Here is a 17,903-nt window from a genome sequence, read left to right as displayed (position 1 = left end):
CAATAACTATAACAATTAACTAAATGTCTAAATGAGATAACAAAGTAAAAATATTAACAATACTGGACTAGGAAATCTATCAAATAACAAATTTTGAAAACTAGGTAACAAGGTGTGTGTAGATTTAGGTTTACAATCCCATATTACTACTTCAATCTGGGCTTATTTCTAGCCAAGAACCACTAAACAGTTCCAGAAATTCCTCCTTCTGTTTTCAGGAACTAGGCCTAATCCACTAAATGGGTCACCAGACAAGAAGAAAGAATAGTTTTAAAAAAGGCCCAGAAAAGCAAAAATCTCAGCATTTCCAACCAAAGGACCTAAGAGAAATGCCCCATTGAAGGAGGGAATGAGCACAACCTATGCTGTGACAAAGAGGAAAGAAAGCTAAAATCCTAAGTGCTTAATGAGGTTAAATTTAGAAAATACTTAAAAGAAAAGAGATGAGGATACTGAGGCACATCCCTATGAAATTTACAGTCATTTCCTGGGACCTACATTAAGCCCATCTGACCCTATAGTTTGCTAAATGACACAATTATTCCCTACATAATTAATATGAAAATCTTAAAGGTCCTTCCCTAACATTTAGATAATTACAAATTTAAAAGTCCATAAAATATCTGCTTCAACCAGGAGAGAAATTGCATCGATCATTGAAGTCCAGCGGCCAGCCGTGCATAAGAGAGCTAAGATATCACTAGGCAGCAGGCTGGCAGCTGATTGAGTACAGGTGGTGCCATATTAATAATGCAGGAAGAAAAGGGTACCAACTTCAAAAACGAACTTTATCATAACAATACAGAGTTCTATAAATTGCTGCTAGATAGTATAAGAAGAGTGGACTAACTGCAAGGAGGACCATCTCTGCTGCACCATCTTCTTGAGGTTACAATTTGATGGCATGTGGGACCACATGAGGCTTTACATTCACAACTATTATTATTATTATTATTATTATTATTATTATTATTATTATTATTATTATTATTATTATTATTATTATGTAATTGGAGTAGTGCCAGTAGACGACTACATAAACAAATGGTTTTTACTTTTCAGAGTCACACTCGGGTCGCAGTTTGGGACGGTCATCAAGAACTCCGTGCTGCACTTTTGCAGGTTATGGACCTACCAACTAAGCAGTATTTACAGGTACCGCTAGAGGATGGTTCCATGTGCCAAGTACAGCTCACACTTCCCTTAGACTACAATCCTAAGAGAAATACTCAATATCCACTTCTCGTTCATGTGTAAGTATTAAGTGGCATTATGAGTATCATATTATACACTGCATACCAAAACTGTCTCCAGAGTGAACTCGAGCAGGTACTATCTTTGAATAGAATTCCAGCTTAGTGGAACAAGTATTTGTGTCTTCTGTGAAAGTGACAAGGGTTTGGAAAATGTAAAATTTGAATTTCGTGAACATTTGGCACATGATACACTAAGAGAATTAATTAAATTTTGTGAAACAGGAACTATGCATGATAGCAGTAGGACTAAAATTTTAACCAAGGAAAAACTGGATGACTTTCTTAATGTCGAGGCGTCCTACTAAATCAATTTGTAAATTAGCAGAGGAGGCAAATTTTTCTGTATGGTCAACTCACAGAGCCATACTGTATGTAAACACAAAGTGTTCAAAAACAAGTGCAAAAGCCTCTGCAAAGATGATATTTTCAGCAACAGTATCTTAATTGTCCCTAAGTTTAGGCAATGCAACTGAGTGTAATCTCACTGAAGAGACAGTTTTGCTATGCACTGTATTTCTACATTCAAAATATGTCTTATCTGATCAATGATTATCCCATGGTCTACAAGAGGAACTGTAAAGGAAATGACTCACCTTGCTGATTATGTTATTATTATTATTAATAATAATAATAATAATAATAATAATAATAATAATAATAATAATAATAATAATAATAATAATAATAATAATAATAATAATAATTGTTACCGTGTTTTAGTGGTAGGTAGAGGTGAAAGAAGGTGCGGGCGTGAACGGGTCTCAAACTACTAAAGTAAAATTAATTTAAAATTTAACAAGGTTATATTTTCTTTCTTAAAACAAAGAAATAACAAGCATGGCAGGTACAAAGTAGCAAGTCCAAAGGGTAGTTACAATATTTACAGGATTTTGGCTTCGCGCCCTGACTTCACAATGCTTGGGCAATCAGCTCAGTTTTACCCCAAACACAAGTTTCAACAGAGGGGCAGAAAACCCCATTCATGCCTAGGAGTCCTTGCTCCAAATTACACTGAAAAGCCTCCACGAGGCATACAACACTCTCAAATTTAAGCCTCTCCCAGGCCACACCAAACTCCACCTTCAAGTTGTCCTCAACGGACATAAACACAGGGGTAAAATACCCAATCTACTGAGGTCTATAAAATGAAAAGAAGGTTAATTAAATGACCTCTAAGGTAACAATTTGAGAGGAGGCGAACTTGCACTCCTAATACACTTTGATTAAGACCTACTTGGCACTAGGCCGTTAATACAAGGGCTAATCCCATACTAAAGAGGTGACTTAAGAAGAGAACAATTTGTTTTACGTTAACGAAGAATAGGTTGAGAAAAATCAGTTCACCTCAAAACAATATGAGTGGGAGCTCGAGAGGGTTAGCACTCTCTATCCCAATATGCAGCTTTAAAAGAGAATAGATGAAAAGATTGGTTACATTTTAGGAAAAGGTTACATGGTGGAAACGCTTCGAACCCGATCCGAGAGTTAAACTGCCAACCTAGCAACAAAAGAAGTTATTAAGAGGCCATTACCTGGTGTTGAACAGCTGGAGAAGAAAGAGGCGCTTCCCGCCCCCTGCTATGTACTTTACACACTGAAAGATGGAACAGAAGTGGCCCGGAGACCCTAAAATCAGCAGTTTATATACTCTTGCGGAAGGTTCTAGGCGTTAGGGGAATGAGAACACCCTCCCACGAGGATTTTATTGGTTCATCAATAAACCCCCTACACAATACTAAGAAGAAGCACATAATTGGTGGAAAATTAATTTAAGAAATTCGGGATAGGCTAGATTTAAAACAAGGGGAAAGGAGAGGTTAATATTGCCAACTTAACCAATGACTGAAAGAAATTTAGCAAAGAACAAACATTTGAAATAAAAATTTCTCCAACAAAATAGTTCTTTGACTCCGCACTAGAGTGCACTATTGTTGATCTTCAGTAGTGTCCTCTAGAAGAGAAAGTTCACACTTCTTACTTCAAGCGAAACAAAAACACATCAAAAATGACACAGTTCGAAAACTCAACATTTTTCACGTGGTGACATCTTCTGAGAAAGTAGAGAATTAATAGCATAGATAAAGTTCAGACTTCCTCCAGCAGAGGAGTTTCAACTGGCGCAAATTTTAAATTAGCGGCGTGGAGGTGTACCGCCCGGTACAGACCTCCCCCCCCCCCCCAAAAGTTCCTCCAGGGGTTACACATGAAATCAGTTTGAGACAAGGTCCAAGTTATGATGTGGATATGAAGATTAATTGCTGAAGAATTTATAAGATTTTCGTAATGAGGTTTGATTCAGTTTCAAAATTTTTGTTGTAACTGGAGAAGTACAGTTTTTATGTTTGTAGAAGTTGAATTCAGAAGGAAAACTTTAGTTTTTAAAGTTGTGGAAAATTTTCTAAGTCCACCAAATTTTGTTGTTGAATTCCCAAGTGTAGTCATTGCTTATAGTAACTGTCCATGTAGTTGATGTTGATTAAGTAGGATGGCCAGACCGGCCGTTGCAGCTTGCGTCCAGAGGAGGCCGCTCGGACCCCTCAAGTACCCTGAGATACCGCACGCCCGCACTATGAGGGGAGCAGTGGTGTTGAAACACGCCGCGCCCGCGGTGAAGATATACAGGCTGCGGGCAAGTAGCAGGTCGTGCGCCACGCATCAGCCTTGGCCGGGAGGAGAGCTCCGGCTCGCCGTGCACCTGACGTCCTCGCTGGAGAAGAGGGGGCCCGTCCTCCGCCCCAGTTGCTGCACGGCGCCGCGCGGCTGCGGGGGCACTGAAACATTAAAGCTAGGCGGCAGAATAGTGTTGGACCATCATCTTTTGAGGGCACAGGCTTGGTGAAGAGGTTGAGGGGTCAGCGGCGTGCAGATGTCCATGGCATTTAATATAATCAAGCCACAGTGTGTATTGGAGCAGGAGACGGGAGCGTGGTAATGGCCGAGGCAAGGTCAGGATGGCAGTTTAACAAATCGGGGGAGGTTTCACACAAATGCTTACATATAAAACAAAAGATTATAGAAGGGGCAGAATGCCTAGAAATTGAAAACTCAAAAAAAAAAAAAAAATATATATATATATAACCTTCATATTCCTTTCACGATTATATGAAGCAAGTTAACCCAGAAATTACACCGGTTTCACCTGGGACAGGTGAACCCTAAATATCCTCTCGGTGGCTGGATTGCTTACTAACAACGTAACCGGCGTAAGGAAATCGAGAATGATACAAGGCCCATGAAATCTGGGGGCAAGTTTGCCCGCGGGAACAAAGTTCTTGACCATAACTTGGTCACCTACCTTCAAAGGGGTGGGTCTCCGTCCACGATCATACCTTTCCCTAACCTTTTCATGAGACACTTTAAGATTGGCTTTAGCCTTCTTCCAAAGATCTTTAATGTTGTCCGGATCTATTGTCTCGGGTAGAATGTCACTCAGAGACCAGAGGTTAGAGAGCGGCGTGTTGGGAACAAACTTGAACATCAAAGAAGCTGGAGTGAATTTATGTGATTCATGAACCGCCGAATTCAAAGCAAAAGCTAACCAATGCAGGGACGTGTCCCACCTGGAATGATCTTCATGATGATAGGCAATAAGTGCGGACCTGAGATTACGATTAACCCGTTCAGCCAGAGATGGTTGAGGGTAATAAGCAGAAGTAGTTACATGAGAGATGGATAAGTCAAAACAGAATTTACGAAAAAGATTTGATGTAAACGCCTTAGCATTATCGGACACAATATATTGGCACGGACCAAAAGAAGCAAAAATAGAATTTAGGCAAGTAATGGTGGACTGAGCGGTAGCCAGCTTAGTCGGAAATAACCAAGAAAATCTAGTAAAGCCATCTACGCATACAAAGATGAACTTGTTGGCATTTCCCTTCGACTGGGGGAAGGGTCCTACATAATCAATATACAGGCGTTCCATGGGGCGCGACGCTTGATGCGAAGACAAAAGGCCTACCTTGGTGGACATGGTGGGTTTACTGAGCAAACAAGATTTACAAGCTTTTACAAGTTCACGGATTTCACCGTCCATACCTTTCCAGATGAACATTTCACGAATCTTTTCACGAGTTTTAAATATTCCCAGATGCCCCCCCAATGGGGTCTCATGATAGTATTTGAAGATCATAGGCACAAGGACAGCTGGAACGACAACCTTCATCATCTTGTCATGCCTCGAAGGGCAACATAAAACACCATTCCTCAGAACATAAGGGACGACATGTTCCCCAGAAGAAAGGGTTTCCATTATCGGAGCCAGCGTCGGATCTTCACGTTGGTATTTCTCGATATCCCTAAAGAGCATGGGGGCATCCGTTAAGATGGCATTAACATCAGATGGTGTTGACTCGGGAGGTGATGAACTGTTGACCGGTTCATGGTTCTCAACGTCGTTAGAAAACATACGGCTGAGTCCATCAGCAACAACATTTTCGGTACCTCTGATATGCCTGACATCGAATTGGAAGGCAGAAATACGGATGGCCCAGCGGGCTATACGACCAGTACGACGCGGCCTACCTAAGACCCAGCTTAAAGCTTGATTATCTGTCTCCAGGTCGAATTTGACGTGTTCCAGATAGAGACGGAACTTTTCTAAGGCGAATAAGACTGCCAAACCTTCGAGCTCATAGATGGAATACTTGGCTTCTTGAGCCGACAAGGTCCTAGATGCATAGGCGATGGGTCGCCTCCCTAGTTCAGTCTCTTGAAGAAGGACTGCAGCTACTGCTGACGACGACGCGTCGGTTTGGACGATGAATTTCTTCGAGAAATCAGGCATAGCAAGTACAGGGGCATTACAGAGAGCTAATTTAAGATCTTCAAAAGCGGCTTGTTGAGAAGGTCCCCACTCAAATTTGATGCCTTTCCTACGAAGAAGGTTTAAGGGCGCCGCTCTATTAGCGAAGTTAGGAATAAACTTCCTGAAGAAATTCACCATACCAATGAACCTGGCGATGCCTTTGATGTCCTTGGGAGGTTTAAAATCACGGATGGCCTGTGTTCTAGAATGATCGACGGCTACACCATCAGGTGACACAATATGCCCTAGGAAAGACATAGAGGGCTTAGCAAAGGCAACCTTGGACAACTTAACAGTTAACCCAGCCTTACGAAGGCGATCGAGAACTTCTCGCAGATGATCTAGATGCTCTTCAAAAGTCTCCGAAAATACGACGACATCATCCAAGTAGTGATATAAGTACTCAAATTTGATGTCGGAGAAGACCCTATCTAGTAGCCTAGTGAGTACAGCCGCTCCCGTGGGGAGCCCGAAAGGCACGCGGTTGTATTCGTGTAAGTTCCAGTCCGTGGCAAACGCTGTAAGGTGTTTAGACTCTTCGGCAAGGGGAATTTGATTATAGGCCTGATTCAGGTCCAAGATAGTAATGAGCTTGGCCTTACGGAACCATGAAAAACAAGAATGAAGGTCGGGAAGGGGCACAGATTGTAACACCACCTTCCGATTGAGAGCCCTATAATCAATGACAGGCCTGAAGCCTCCTTGGGGTTTCGGGACTAGAAAAATAGGTGACGAATACGCCGACTTAGAGGGCCTAATAATACCGTCCTTCAACATCTGATCGATAATTTCTTTCAGAGCCTTCATTTTAGGTGGAGATAGCCTATAAGGTGGAAAACGGACAGGAATCGAATCCGTGACCTCAATTTTGTATTCAATAAGGTTAGTAACACCAAGAGTATCAGAGAACACCTCTGGAAATGACTGACATAATTTACGAATACTATCAGCCTGCTCCTCAGGTAGATGTCTAAGGTCTAACAACATCTCATCCTGGGTAGGCGAAATAGATGAACATGACACAGAATTACACTTTAACAAGGGAATTTTACAATTGGACGCAAATTTGAATGTGCACGACTTACTCTGAAGATCGAGCACAAGACCAGTGTGAGAAATGAAGTCCGCTCCCAGTATGATGGGGCAAGACAAGTGCTTAGCCACAAACAGTTTGGTTTTCCATGTAAATTTAAAAATACGAATTTTGACCAGTAAGGAACCTAGAATTTCTAATGGGGATGAATTAGCCGAAACATATTGAACAGGAGAGGAGACATAGTCAGGTAGTTTACAAACAAATTTCAATTTAGAATACCATTCAGCCGAAATAATCGAACAAACACTGCCTGAATCTAAGAGAGCTGTTATGGGCTCGTTATTTAACTCAATCTTAAGAAAAGGAACAGGTGCGGGGGAATCCGCCGCAATTCTAAGACACTCTTTGGGGCATTCAAAAGATGAATTTGAAGACTGATCGTTCTCTGAATTTACAACCTGTTTACTAGGGGCTGAGTCTCGGGAAGATGGATTAGTCGACTCAGCCGAAGCCACTAGTCACTTTTTATTATTGGCATAGGTGGAATTTGCACCAGAAGTTGAACAGGAGGGGGTGCTATTCGAGTTTGGGCAATTCTTGGCAATATGTGAGAAAGCCCCACATTTAAAACAGCCTTGTGATGAACCAGCCCCATTACTTGTCCCACTCGACCTGATCAGTGGACACTTATTCCGCAGGTGGTCAGGCGACCCACAAGCATAGCATTTACGGGGTGTGACTGGTCGGCGAGGTGGAGGCCGAGTATTACTAAAAGAAGGCGGGGGTTCTTTCGCTACACGCAATGAATCTGCGTATCTAACTCCTTCCGCTGAGACGGCCAACGCTTCAAGTTCAGAGAAAGTTTGCGGGCACGCCGCGAAACACAAGTATGACCTATAAGATGGTGAAATGCCTTCTACAATAGCCTGTACAATCTGATCTTCAGGAAAATGAAGGGCAAACACCCTAGTATAAAACTTAATGTCTTGTATGAAATCAGCCAAGTTCTCATCCAATCGCTGTACACGATAATAGTACTTCTGAATCAGAGAAGACCTCGCGCGGGCGGGAATAAAATTTGCAAGCAAGTGTGCATGAAAATCTTCAATAGATGACTGTTCGGCTATGGCTCTTACTATTTTGTCAGAAAGAATACCAATTGCATAAGGATAGATGATTTGCAAAATTTGACATGGAGAAAGAGAAAACACAAGGGCATGATCCTGAAATTCAACAAGAAATCTTAAAAATGAAATTACTTCACTGGTGGTATTAACCGAAAACTTAGAGATACCTCTGAGCAACATTGCCAATGGATGAGGCAAGCTGCTAAACCCGGGTGACATAGTAGGTAAAGGTTTCAATGGCAAGGAAGTTAATTCAGAACGGATGTTACTCAACGATGCACGGCGTTCAGACTCGTTGTCCAATGGGGCAGAGATAGTTTGGGCAGCGATGGTTTTCCTATTTACTTCTCCCTTAGGAGGTTCTTCCTCACTACCTACATTCACTATGGTGGGTTGATCAGATTTGGGAGGAACTTCCCCAGTTAACAATTGAGTGACCTTGCTAGATAATTCGGACATATTTTCAAGCAGCGTACTAGCTTCCTTCTTCTGAACGTCATTCAACTTTAGAGACAACAGATCGTTAACTCTATTTGAAAAATGAAACAGCCTAGCTTGCACACGCTTAATTTGATTAGGAGAAGGATCATTTTCATCAAAAAACTAACTACAGAAGCTAGCCCAGTAATATTCTCCGTGATCGTGGAAAGAGAGTCGTCAATTTCTTTCTCTCCCAAATTGGGGATGGAAATGGGCAAATCTAGGGACTCTCTAAGCTTATTTGTGTCTACTGCAACCGTGCCTCCAGATTGCACATTTCTAATAGTTAACTCATATATCAACTCCTCTTTGCGCAAATAGTTAAGATGGAGAACATCGCGAGGTCCGGGCATGATGGCAGAACAATTTTGAAAAACTCAAAAAATTCCAGCAACTGGGAAAATAGTTAGAGTTCGGAACAAAACAATGTTTAGCCGTCAAAAGGGGCTAAATTGAGACCCATTCAACCACGCTCTGCTACCACTTGTTACCGTGTTTTAGTGGTAGGTAGAGGTGAAAGAAGGTGCGGGCGTGAACGGGTCTCAAACTACTAAAGTAAAATTAATTTAAAATTTAACAAGGTTATATTTTCTTTCTTAAAACAAATAAATAACAAGCATGGCAGGTACAAAGTAGCAAGTCCAAAGGGTAGTTACAATATTTACAGGATTTTGGCTTCGCGCCCTGACTTCACAATGCTTGGGCAATCAGCTCAGTTTTACCCCAAACACAAGTTTCAACAGAGGGGCAGAAAACCCCATTCATGCCTAGGAGTCCTTGCTCCAAATTACACTGAAAAGCCTCCACGGGGCATACAACACTCAATTTTCAAAAGAGCCACTCGCTCTCAAATTTAAGCCTCTCCCAGGCCACACCAAACTCCACCTTCAAGTTGTCCTCAACGGACATAAACACAGGGGTAAAATACCCAATCTACTGAGGTCTATAAAATGAAAAGAAGGTTAATTAAATGACCTCTAAGGTAACAATTTGAGAGGAGGCGAACTTGCACTCCTAATACACTTTGATTAAGACCTACTTGGCACTAGGCCGTTAATACAAGGGCTAATCCCATACTAAAGAGGTGACTTAAGAAGAGAACAATTTGTTTTACGTTAACGAAGAATAGGTTGAGAAAAATCAGTTCACCTCAAAACAATATGAGTGGGAGCTCGAGAGGGTTAGCACTCTCTATCCCAATATGCAGCTTTAAAAGAGAATAGATGAAAAGATTGGTTACATTTTAGGAAAAGGTTACATGGTGGAAACGCTTCGAACCCGCTCCGAGAGTTAAACTGCCAACCTAGCAAGAAAAGAAGTTATTAAGAGGCCATTACCTGGTGTTGAACAGCTGGAGAAGAAAGAGGCGCTTCCCGCCCCCTGCTATGTACTTTACACACTGAAAAATGGAACAGAAGTGGCCCGGAGACCCTAAAATCAGCAGTTTATATACTCTTGCGGAAGGTTCTAGGCGTTAGGGGAATGAGAACACCCTCCCACGAGGATTTTATTGGTTCATCAATAAACCCCCTACACAATACTAAGAAGAAGCACATAATTGGTGGAAAATTAATTTAAGAAATTCGGGATAGGCTAGATTTAAAACAAGGGGAAAGGAGAGGTTAATATTGCCAACTTAACCAATGACTGAAAGAAATTTAGCAAAGAACAAACATTTGAAATAAAAATTTCTCCAACAAAATAGTTCTTTGACTCCGCACTAGAGTGCACTATTGTTGATCTTCAGTAGTGTCCTCTAGAAGAGAAAGTTCACACTTCTTACTTCAAGCGAAACAAAAACACATCAAAAATGACACAGTTCGAAAACTCAAAATTTTTCACGTGGTGACATCTTCTGAGAAAGTAGAGAATTAATAGCATAGATAAAGTTCAGACTTCCTCCAGCAGAGGAGTTTCAACTGGCGCAAATTTTAAATTAGCGGCGTGGAGGTGTTCCGCCCGGTACAATAATAATAATAATAATAATAATAATAATAATAATAATAATAATAATAATAATAATAATAATAATAATAATAATAATAATTTTTTATTACGTTTTTATTGTATTGAATAGATTGTACGGTAATTAACAAAATTATACGAATTTTTATCATAAGTAGATCTTCAATACGGACAAAAAATTAAATTTATAACCTGCAATGTAACCAGCCTAATAATAAGATTAAGAACAGATTCATCAACCTTAAGGTTAAGATTAGTAAGATCGTGAAAGACATATGGTTTTTAAAAGAATGCTTAAAATCCAAACTAGTACCAAAGTTTTTGAAATCTGTACAAAGACGAAAATTATCTATGCGAAATTTAATAGATACTCAAAACAAAGTAAACGAAATCTGGCTAAAGAGTGTGATAAAAACACATTACAGAAAAGTGTCGTTTTTAAACTTACAACTTTATCGTACACACTTAGAAATTTCTGAGCTTTTAACCCCGTTAGAATGGCAATCAGTACAACATTTTACTAATGAGAAACTTGTTGATATATTAGAAAAGAAACAAAAAATCTAGAAAACAAAATATCACATTTAAGAGAGAACAAAACAAAATCCGAAAAACGTAATACAAGAGTAAAACAGACTCAGACCTTAAAAACATCCCAACCACTGTAAATTTGTCAGATATCGCCTTTACGGATAGTGAAATGAGCTTACTGAATAAAGGATCAAAATTTAATTGGCCTAACCATCATCAAATAGAAGACGTAATAACCACTATAGCTGAAGTAGAATCTAATATAGGGAAATTGCCTTTAGAATCACAAAATGATACAAGATTTGAGGTTAAAAAGAAACTTCCAACTTTAGTAAAAGGAATAAATAATAACTTAAATCCCGACCTCACTAAACAAATCAAAGAATTAAAGACTAAAATCAACGAAAGTGATATAATAGTAACCAAAGCTGATAAAGGGGAAACTACAGTTATTTTAAATAAGCATGATTACATTAAGAAACCCGAAGATTTTTTTCTAATGGAGCCTATTCGATAATACAGAAAGATCCTACAATCAAAATTCAAAGAAATCTAAAGAAATTGCTTAAAATTCGTCTTTCCTCTTTAATGAACTAGAGTGTCAGAAGCTGATAAATATGAATCCCAAGATACCAACAGCCAGAGCCATGCACAAAGTCCATAAAGCTAATATACCCATGCGACCTATAATCAACTGCATGAATAGCCCAATCTATAAGACTCCTAAATTTATACATCATTTTTTAAAAAAGCACTATAAATTTTACAATAATTCTACAATCAATAACTCAATAGAATTCTGTGATAAGCTTAATAAATTCGAACTGCAACCGCATCATAAAATGTGTTCATATGATATAACTAACATGTACCCTTGTATACCGATTAATGAAACCATTAATATAATCAAACTCAATTTACTCAGTCACAGAAAATTAAGTATGTGTAAAATAGAAGAATTCATAAATGTATTGAGATTTGTTTTAAATAATAATTACTTCACATTTAATCTAAAGATATATCAAATGTGCTTGGGAATGGGTGACCCTGCATCAGGTATACTAGCTAACATTTACATGGATCATTTAGAACATGTTAAAATTTTGAATTTGTATTGATCATAGAAGGACTGAACCTTTGGCTGAGATACGTAGATGACACGTTTGTTATAATAGACAGTAAACTGAATAATAGTGATAATATTTTGGATTTTTTAAATAAATTAGACAATAAAAGAAAATTCACTAAAGAAGATGAAAGTAACAATACGCTAAGTTTTCTAGATATAAATATAAAGAGAGCAGGAAAAAAATTTGATTTCCATATTTATAGAAAACCAACGATTACTCCAATAATGATTAAAAAAGAGTCACTCCACCCCAGTTCTCACAAACAGGCGGCATTTTTGAGTTTGGTTTATAGAGCCCTAAAAATTCCACTAACAAGTAAGAGTTTAAAGAAAGAACTTAATTTCATGAACCCCTGGCACTGAATAATTGTCATAAAATAGGGATGGTTAACAAGATCATTAATAAGGTGAAAATAAAATTGGCCACAAGTCTCACACCAGATAAAAATAAAAAATCCAAATTTGCAACTTTTACATTTACTAACCCAGCTATATACCAGGTCACTAATACCATCAAAAAACAAGATATTAACATTGCCTTCAAAACCCAAAACACGAACCGAAATATTTTCTTCAACTACAATAAAGTTAATATAAATAGTAATCAATATCAAGGATCTGGAATATATAGGCTTGCGTATGCAGAATGCAATTGTTCGTATGTTGGCCAAACTGGCCGAAGCTTTATAATAAGATATCTCGAACATGTAAATGCAGCCAAACACAAGAAACATTCCCCAATGGGAGCACACAGGCTAGAAACTGGACACAGTTTTACAACTATTGAAAGGGATTTAAGAATTTTAAGAAGAGTAGAAAAAGGAAAAGAAATGACAGAATTGGAAAACATATACATTCATTTAGATCAGCAATACAACAAAGATAAAAACCTAAATGACGAAATTGAAATAAAGAACCCCATCTTAGTACAATTACCGGAACTACCATATCAACAACTTAATAAATACGTAAGTTTTTATTACGTTTTTATTGTATTGAATAGGTGGTAATTAACAAAATTATAAGAATTTGTAACACACACCACTTAGTCGAGCAGCTCGTCTCCTTTCTCCCAAGTCTTCCCAGCCCAAACGCTCGGGATGAAAAGTGCTGGAAAACTTGCTACACTCACCGGACCTGCCTCCATGTGATTTTGACCCAGTCTTCAAAGTGAAAGAACCATTGTGTGGGGGACAGTTTGGGACATGAGAGGAGGCAACGCTGTGCAACATGAGATATCAGAATTCACACATGATGAGACGACTGTTAGCCAATGTCTACCGCATCATTGACAATGTGTTGTGGACAATCTAGGGGACTACTTTGAGGGTGTACTCTCCGGGAATAAACATTACGTAGCACAAGAATTTCATGGCTGACAGTTTCCACAGTACCTTACGCTCTGCACTCCTATTTGTCTGGTAGATACCCCACTACTAGTAGCTATAAACTCTTGACTCTTATTGGAATATTTAGAGCTTCATTACATGTTATTGGTAGAAAAGTCCTGTATAGCCACAGTTTTGTTTCACTGTCCTTATCCTGTTTCAGGAATGACCAGCCAGGCAGAACAATTATCACAGAGAAGTTTTTCGTCGATTGGAACACGTATTTGTCAGCCAACAGGAGTATAATTGTTGCTCGCATAATGGGACCTACTGACCCCGCGACACACAAATATCACCGCAAGCTTGGCTTCTTGGATGTGGAGGTACAACTGCATGTCACCAGGTAATGTAGTCTAGTGATCATCCATGTTGTATTTGTCTGATCCGAACGGGTTTCTTTCGCAGTAGTGTGTTTGAGATCAAAATTTGAAGGTCAGAGCAAACTGTCTGCTGCCCCTAGTCATATGACTTAGCCTCTTATGAAAGGATGGCTTCTTTGGATCAAGGTTGACCTAGACATCCCACGACGCAGGTGGGCAGTCAGATTTTTGAATGGAGGAACAAAGTCCATGCCGTACGATGCCAGTATGTAAAAGATCTCTGGTGCTCAGTAGTGGCATTTAGGCGGGGGGGGGGGGGTGAGGGGGGATGTTTCCCCTTCCATACTTTTTGGAGAACATATTACATTTTATTTGTGTTTTAGTTCGCCTCCATAGCGTAACTGTTAGTGTTATTAGCTGCCGTCCTCGGGGGTACGGGTTCGATTTCCGGTACTGCCTGAAAATTAAGAATGGCAGAAGGGCTAATGAATAGACTATCCCATGTCATTCCATCTTAAGCGATGTGTCTGTGAACGACGCTTCTCGACCAGTTGTGGTCTCTGAACTCCTCTCCTTCTTCCGTGCTTTCCAAAGTATGTCCTCACTGTTGAAGTGATAGGACCAGCAAGTCAGCTTCTGAATAATTTGGAATTGCTTTCAAAACTAAACGAGGCCTCAGATGGAAATATTGACAGGAGGGCTGATATGTGGTCGAAATGGTACATGTAGCTCACCTCCATGTGGGGTGTGCCTGAAAAGAGCTGCACCACCTCGAGATGAGGACACGAGTTTAATTATTTGCATTTTTCCCGGATGAAACTATGAATTATTTAAAAAGCAATTTGCACAAGCTCTGTTGTCTTATCAGCTAATTTTGTCCTTTATTTTCTTTAATTATTAACAAAATTATTAGTGGAAATACGCACAAAATGTAGTTGGACTCGGCTGACCAATTTGTATAGCGCCATAGCAAGTAGTGGAGACTTTGCATGTGCTGTGAAGAAGGGTAGCAGAGAGAGAGAGAGAGAGAGAGAGAGAGAGAGAGAGAGAGAGAGAGAGAGAGAGAGAGAGAGCGAGAGAGAGAAAGTGTGTGTGTGTGCGTGCGTGCGTGTGTGCGTGTGTGTGTGTGTGTGTGTTTTGCCAAGTTCATGGACACTGAGGTATGATTCATCCACTTACCGTGCGCATTTGTCAGTCTGGCATTCTCTTCAGTGTCTGTTAGTTTCTTAGTGTGTAGTCAAATACTAAATTATTTGAATTGTATAATCACGCCATACTTCTATTTAATTGTAATAAGTGCGTAATACTGTTCCTTTGGTGAAAGTTTTATTGTGTAGTATTGGATCAAAATCTTACAAAAACTATTATTACCGCACTTAAGTTGGTAAATTCTCAACCTTTACCTCCCTGTCGAAATTTGCTCAGAGAGCATCAAAAAATTTGCCATTTTGTAGCTTGTTTCTTCAGTTTTGGTGTAAATAATCCCCCACCCCCACCCCATCTGCTACATCCCATAAATCCGGGTACTATTTGTTGTCTGTATGTCTGGTGCTTACCCTTACTGAGCAATTAAGTGAGACATATCATGGGGCTGGCTGAGGCCAGCTGGACATTAGGGAAAACTGTCGATCATGTGAGTTGTAATTTGTTGTTGATGAAGACAAAGAAAGATAGATAAGCCCCACCAGTACCACCTCACAACGCTTTCACTGACCACTGGTACCATCGTGAGGCCGCACTAACAATAAAGGTCAACATAGATTCACGTTCTCCCATATTCTGAAAGGATACCTGTTCACGGCCAAAATGCTGCCTGTGCTGTTATAAGGGAATGGTAACATTTCTATTCTAGTCATCTGAAGGCCTTCTGTACTCTGGCACGTGGACTGTGATAGGCATGTGACTCTTGGTATCATGTGTAGGCGTATATGGAATTCACCTGACTATTACTGACACCTAGTTATAGTATTTGTGGGACAATAAGCACCTGATTTTCATCTATGGGACAAAGATGAGCATTTCATACTTCCATTATATCATAAACACTGTCCTCTGACCTTATCTAGATACTTTGCAGCAACCAGTCTTCACCTATGTCATAAGTGAAACACAATTTGCTCTACCCTTGTTTGTCAGCTGAAATGTGCAGCATACCTGAGTCACTGGTACAACACGTTAGTTGCTTGCATATCCATTTGAGAGTGTTGTACTCGTTATTACGTGTTTCTACCGGCCTCTTTCCTGAATATCCTTGGTGTTCAACTGCCTCCATCATGTGTAGCAACAAAATCATGAAATTCTATGAGGATTTCCAACAACTGAGTTACACATAAGCAAGGACGTAGGATGACATCAGGGAAATAAGCATATAACAATAGAACAATGATACCACTGATTTATAGCTGTATTAAATTATATAAATAATATCAGCAAGAACAAAAGTCCAATCGGTTTTAATTAGTGTGTTGAGAGTGGCTGTACCTCATGAGGATTGCTGTATGTACTTAGGGGGTTAATGTACGGAAGGTCTTCATTGAGGAAATCACATGAACAAGGTTGGAAGTAAATGTTACAGATCTCTTCATATTCTTAGGAGACTATTTGACTGTTGTAGTAAGGATGTAAAGGAGAGGGCATATATGTCAGTGGTATTAGAGTATGGTTTCCACATCAGGATTACTCAAGAGAGAACTGGAAAAGATCCAAAAGAAAGAGGCATGAGTTGTTCTGAGTGATTTCTGACAAAATAGTATTGTGAAAATATCACAAACATTGAACTGGGAAGACTTGGGAGTTCTGAGCTATCAGTGAAGAAATGGTGTGGAGTGGTAGTAGATGAATAAGCTTGAGTGGAGATTTTAAAGGTAGGAAAGGTATGAAGATAAAGTTGAAATTCAAGAGGACAAATTGGGGCAAATAATCATTAAAATGACTACCGTAAAGTGGGGTGACTTTGAACGGCGAGGTGACTTTGAACAGTAATTTAGCGTTTTTCTAAATTTAATGCTGCACTCTACTGTGTAGATAAGTAACTGTAGTTACAAGCGTTAAAAATCGCCAATAATCGATACTTTCAGATGATTTAACAGTCGATATGAAATAACGTAGTATACCAACTCCAGAAAATAAAATACATTCTAGAAATGTCGTTCTTTTTTCTAACCTCAAATACATTTGCCTAATATTAGAAGTATTTTATGTTTCAGAATTCAAAACGAGTCTTTGTGGGCAAGGTAAACATCTTAAATGGACATTTACAGAAAGCAAAACATTTTATATTTATTCTTTGGTGACGTAAAAAAATAAAATATGAAGACTTGTCTTTTAAGGGGCGACTTTGAACCAAGCTTTGAACAGCAGTTCCGATGTCCTTTGACACTGACAGATCAGCTGTTCAGTGATGGCTGATGGTTTGTTATGATTAAAGTCATTCAATTTGTTTTCAAAAGGCCTGTTTTTATATAATTTTCTTATTTCATAAGTAGGTTAGTACTCATTTCCATTATTAGCAAAATTTATCCATAATTGTATGAAAAGATTTGAGGTCGTAAAAGAAAACTCATAAATAATACTCAAATTTTTAAAATAAGTTACTTTCAAAACTACATTTATATACAAAATACTATGCTCTTTCATATGATAGGGGTGTAATTGACCAGTACATGGTATGACTTCCACACAGTAGACAAATGTCTCTATGTTCAAAGTGACCCCGAACCATGGGGTGAAATTGAACAGTCAAAAATATTTTAAAATAAAAAAAGTGGAGGGGATAAAAACATATAGTTTGCTTTGTCACATTCAGTAACACCTCTTGCAACTTCCCAAAATGTCTACTGTCAATATCTTGAGAAGTTTTGGTTT

At 39.2% G+C, this 17,903-nt stretch overlaps 1 protein-coding gene across 2 annotated transcripts in view; it reads left to right on the top strand.

The window, feature by feature from the left end:
• Positions 1-17,903, top strand: part of LOC136871785 (venom dipeptidyl peptidase 4) — a 174,961-nt gene that overhangs the window by 125,005 nt on the left and 32,053 nt on the right. For both annotated transcript variants that reach the window (XM_067145369.2, XM_067145370.2), the window contains 2 exons: positions 1,063-1,253; positions 13,883-14,062. In XM_067145369.2, coding sequence (XP_067001470.2) covers positions 1,063-1,253; positions 13,883-14,062 — 371 coding nt within the window. The remainder of the gene's footprint in view (positions 1-1,062; positions 1,254-13,882; positions 14,063-17,903) is intronic.

This window comes from Anabrus simplex, chromosome 4, assembly GCF_040414725.1.
Source record: "Anabrus simplex isolate iqAnaSimp1 chromosome 4, ASM4041472v1, whole genome shotgun sequence".
Classification (NCBI taxonomy): Eukaryota; Metazoa; Arthropoda; class Insecta; order Orthoptera; family Tettigoniidae; genus Anabrus; species Anabrus simplex.
The sequence above is the reverse complement of the archived record's forward strand: the minus strand, read 5'-3'. Positions and strand labels throughout refer to the sequence as shown.